General features: G+C 54.8%; 2 protein-coding genes across 2 annotated transcripts; one reads left to right on the top strand and one right to left on the bottom strand.

The window, feature by feature from the left end:
- The first annotated feature begins 13 nt into the window (after positions 1-13).
- PHACADRAFT_248713 (uncharacterized protein) lies at positions 14-1,171 on the top strand. Its single transcript, XM_007391172.1, has one exon. The coding sequence runs from the start codon at positions 23-25 to the stop codon at positions 659-661; it is 639 nt and encodes a 212-aa protein (XP_007391234.1). The 5' UTR covers positions 14-22; the 3' UTR covers positions 662-1,171.
- A 29-nt stretch (positions 1,172-1,200) lies between these two features.
- Positions 1,201-3,615, bottom strand: PHACADRAFT_112752 (uncharacterized protein). The gene is made up of 10 exons (XM_007391171.1): positions 3,311-3,615; positions 3,149-3,259; positions 2,973-3,095; positions 2,749-2,908; positions 2,608-2,691; positions 2,327-2,550; positions 2,163-2,276; positions 1,938-2,112; positions 1,658-1,889; positions 1,201-1,598 (listed from the first exon to the last, which is right to left on the bottom strand). The coding sequence occupies exons 1-10, from the start codon at positions 3,521-3,523 to the stop codon at positions 1,424-1,426; spliced, it is 1,611 nt and encodes a 536-aa protein (XP_007391233.1). The 5' UTR covers positions 3,524-3,615; the 3' UTR covers positions 1,201-1,423.
- Positions 3,616-4,079: the final 464 nt, after the last annotated feature.

The raw sequence follows: 4,079 nt of genomic DNA, 5'->3' as shown, positions 1-4,079 counted from the left end.
GTGCCCTTTCGCGAGCCGCTCGATGGCTCATTGCGTCCTCGTGCGCTCGCGATCAAAGCTCCGTCAGCCGTGGAGCTTCGTCAAGGTCGTCCCAAGCTGTCCTCCAGACGAGATATCGCCGCCTGCTTCCACAGGCTACTTGGCCTTGTGCTTCGACGACTGGGCCGTCGAGCCGTCGTTCGTGCTCGAGGAGGACGAGGAGGACGAGGATTACCGAGGCGTCGACCGCCACGGCCCAGACGCGTGGAACATGGCCGAGAACCTCACGGTGTCGAGCTGCCCGTTCCCGACGTGGGTTCCTGCCGCGATCGTCACAGCGCGGCGGCGGAGATGGGCTCTGCTCCCCGCGGCTGCGGCCCACGTGACGCCGGTGAGGATAAATCGGCTGTCGGTGTACGGTGATGCGCGCGCGATCCAGCACCGCCGCTACCTTCGAGTTACTCCCCACGCTCAGCTCTTGAAGCTCGATCTCACTTTGCTAGCGTCCCACGGCCATCTCTCCAAGCTGACGCCCCATGGCATGCGCTGCCCGTCGAATCGCGCGTGCACCGACCCGGTCATTATGAGAGTCGACGACAACTCGGATACGAATGCCGGGCGCCGCTCTCCGATGGCTTCAAAAAATATTCGAGCTGGCACTGCACATTTTGTACCGGCATAGGACGACGCGACGCGCAGGGCGACTCTGTCTTACGACATAGGCATGAGCGGGCTGAACGAGCGATGTCCAGGAGCGGCGCGAATGACCTGCAGTCTGCCTCGGCAGCGTCCTGGGCTCCAGTGCTATGCCGCCATCTTCGAAGAGATCTCGCCTCCGAATAAACCTAGGTAAACTGCCCCAAGATCAAACTTGGCCGTGCTTACCGCGGGGGCCTTCGATTGGTCAGACTAGCAGGATCCGGGAGAGCAGCGGGCGCATGTGGGTGCCTTCCGCCGCGCGGTCCTCGCTGCAGTCAGTGCGTGAGCTGACCCGGTCAGGGTGCAAGCACACCGATGAAGAATCAGCTTCGTCCAGCGATGGCTCCAAGCAGTAATAGACGACCCCGCTTCACTTGAGGTCAAGTATCTCTCAGACTGTGTATCATTTGTATATATGGCTCGAGAGAATGCGTCTGTAGCCTGTTTTATATCATCAGATGGGCGTGAAGGTCATGCTGCGCAGTAGACTCGCACTCTTCCACAACGAGCGAACTTATCCGTCGGCAGGTACTCCCGTGGCTTCGTAAGTGCCCAGTCCATTCGTCAGCTGAGAACATTATTTCCTTGTTCACAGAGGCAGCTCTCTGACGCTACTAGCATCTCTTCCCCAATGTTAACTTGCAGCTGACTCGAAAAAATAGTAAGAGTTTAGGTTGTTCTAGCGCCGTCCCAGAATAGTAACCCCGTGCGATATCTTGTACCTCATGGTTCCCTCCTGCGTCTTCTAGTCGACCTGCCTCCCCCTGAACAGCACTCGTGCGGTATTGTTCGGCTCATTGGTTAGACCCCTCCGTAGATTCTCGGGGCGAACGCCTTCGTATTCGGGTTTGACGTCGTAGTTTACGACGATATATGCTAGCATAGCTTTAAGCTCGTTGGAGGCGAAGAACCGGCCAGGGCTGGTGCGTGCGGCAATTAATCATACTGGATGAGAGTGCGACAGGGTACGCCAACATACCAAGCGTGCTTGCCATGCCCGAACGTTACGTAGTCTGCAGAAGTGGTGATCAGCTGCGGCTGCACGGATTTGTCGCTCTTATAAGACCGTAACGGGTCGAACAGGGTCGCGTTCGGATAGTTCTCCTCATCGAAATGCGTCGCAAATGTCGGCGTGACGACCGTCGCACCCTTGGGAAGGAACGTTCCATCCGAGAGCGTCACCGGCTGCAGGATGTTGCGGAACATCGACACTACGAGCTGTCAGCAGTAAAATAAGCAATTGGGAGAACAGCACGCACCAATGGTCGGGCCGTTATGCCGCTCGCACTCGCGCAGGAAGCTGTCGAGCTTGCGCATCTTGTTTATTGCGGCCTTCGTCCAGCCTTCTTCTGCCACAGCTGCCTCCACCTCTTCCCGTAGCGTGTCGGCGAGCTCGGGGCGCATAGAGATGTCGTACAAGGCATGAAGTATAGCCTAGAATACACCTTGTTACTACTTCTGGCCCTATAATACTGAAGGCTTACAGCCGAGGTCGTCCCAATTGCCCCAAAGTTAATGAACAGTACTATGCGCGCGACCTCTTCTGGTCCTTGATTTCGAGCCACAACTTCGTTGATAATCCACTGCAACAAATCATTCTGTGCTCAGGTCAGAAATAGGCTAGAACTGCACCGCCAAAGTAACACACCGGCTTGTCTGCCCAGTCCTTTCCAAACACAGCCATCATAGCCATCCGGTCGTCGATAACCGGACGCAAGTAGTCGAGGCACTGCTGGATGCGTTTGTCGATGACCGTGGCATTTCTGCCGGCGGCGCGCTTCATAAAGCCGGGTAATATTGTGAGGAGCTTCACAGCTTTGCTCACGTCTTCTTCGAAGTGTACCATCATGTGTACATAACCACTGTCTCGACCTGAGCGCAATGCCTACAGTGAGCCTATGCCCTGAAAAACCCTGCATTTGAACCTACAAATGGGCATGCCAACAAAAACGCGGTTCGCAGCACGTGTAACGATAGTGCTGATAACAGGATAAGCATGGACTGGAAGCCAACCTAGCAGAAATATCAGCCAACCTTGGCACTCCCATATCTCAGGTTACCCCAACTCACGGTCGCTGTTCGCAGGAATGTGCTCTCGGAAGGCTATGCTGAGCTCATCGAACATGTCTTCGAATACCAATGCGAGACTACGCGTGAGATTTCGCAGTATCGGCACATGGACAGGGTCTTTGTGCCAGTTAGATGCGAACACGTTAGGCATCTCGAGAACCTGGCGTTGAGCAAAGGAATGTAATCGCATCAACCCCGTGCCAATCTAGCTGAAGGACGCGCACCTCTGTAGTAGCGGATGACACTGTGTCGTCCGGCATCTTCTGCAGCTCATCGACCAACTTCTTACCAGAGAGTACAACAAGCCAGCGATCCACCATAGCGACCTTGAAAGCCCTGCCCTTGTGCTATAGTATGACATGGTAAGCACACCTACTGGGAGAGGATTCAACAAACATACCTGCTGATAACCCTGCTGTATGATCTCTCTTCCATGGGCGAGGAAGTTGTAAAGCCCGATGAATGACAGAATCGGCAAAGAGGGCCCGCCTTCGGTCGGAATATGACGAAGCTACAGTTAATGGTATCGTGGCTGAGGTGTGGAATGGCGTTAAGGACATACGTTCTTCGCGCTCAAGTGGCGTATGAACAGCCATACGAAAACAGCCGCAGCGACAACTTGCGCTGTCGTCAGCTCGCCGACATATAACAACGGGCTGCTTGTCATGGAATCCAGGCTGCAGCTGGAGACAACGTGGATTTGGGGGGAAATTCGTTTGGTGTGAAAACGGCGACTTCCTAAACCACGCCTTTTGTACAACGAGCTGCACTCCATATTAACTCAGGGCGGAAACAACCAAGAAGTCCGTGCGTGATATCCTGTGCTCGACACGTAAGGTATGCTCTACTAAGCGAGTGCACCGGTCACCCGTCGCATGCTCTACAAGCCATTCCAGCGACCAGAAACAGTGTCTCCTTATGGGCGAGGTCAGCGAGATTTTTACGCAGAAAAGAAGCGGCACCACGGCCATCGCGCTGTTTTTCCGCTATCCATTAGCAGAATTTGGGAAACGCATTCGCAGGCCGTCCGACCACGGTGGCGTCCGTAATGCTGGGATACTTGACCGGGAAATTATCAGCACAACAATGGAGAAGTAGACTGAATTCGAATATGCTGACAATCGACTCGAATTGCGCACCATTGTGGGGCGTTCACAAGACTTGAAGAGAACCGTGACCGCCAGCACATTTCAATCCGGCGCGGCTAAGCTGTCGTGATGCCGCGGCCGCGTCACCGTCTGGCAGCAGAGTATGTTCCTGATCCACGTCGTCGGTCTCCCCTGAGCCCCGAGCCCCGAATTCGTTATGATAATATAGAAAACGATGTTATC

Source organism: Phanerochaete carnosa, assembly GCF_000300595.1.
Source record: "Phanerochaete carnosa HHB-10118-sp unplaced genomic scaffold PHACAscaffold_1, whole genome shotgun sequence".
In the NCBI taxonomy this organism is placed as follows: Eukaryota; Fungi; Basidiomycota; class Agaricomycetes; order Polyporales; family Phanerochaetaceae; genus Phanerochaete; species Phanerochaete carnosa.
Note: the sequence above shows the minus strand (reverse complement) of the source record. Positions and strands in the feature narration are given on the sequence as shown.

Bases quoted from the DNA above. Each gene is read 5' to 3' on its own strand.
- PHACADRAFT_112752 (XM_007391171.1), bottom strand. From the start codon at position 3,523: ATGGAGTGCAGCTCGTTGTACAAAAGGCGTGGTTTAGGAAGTCGCCGT. The intron at 3,260-3,310 runs GTATGTCCTTAA...CATTAACTGTAG, and splicing joins GCCACTTGAGCGCGAAGAAC to CTTCGTCATATTCCGACCGA. The intron at 2,551-2,607 runs GTAGGTTCAAAT...CATTGCGCTCAG, and splicing joins TTTTGTTGGCATGCCCATTT to GTCGAGACAGTGGTTATGTA.
- PHACADRAFT_248713 (XM_007391172.1), top strand. From the start codon at position 23: ATGGCTCATTGCGTCCTCGTGCGCTCGCGATCAAAGCTCCGTCAGCCG.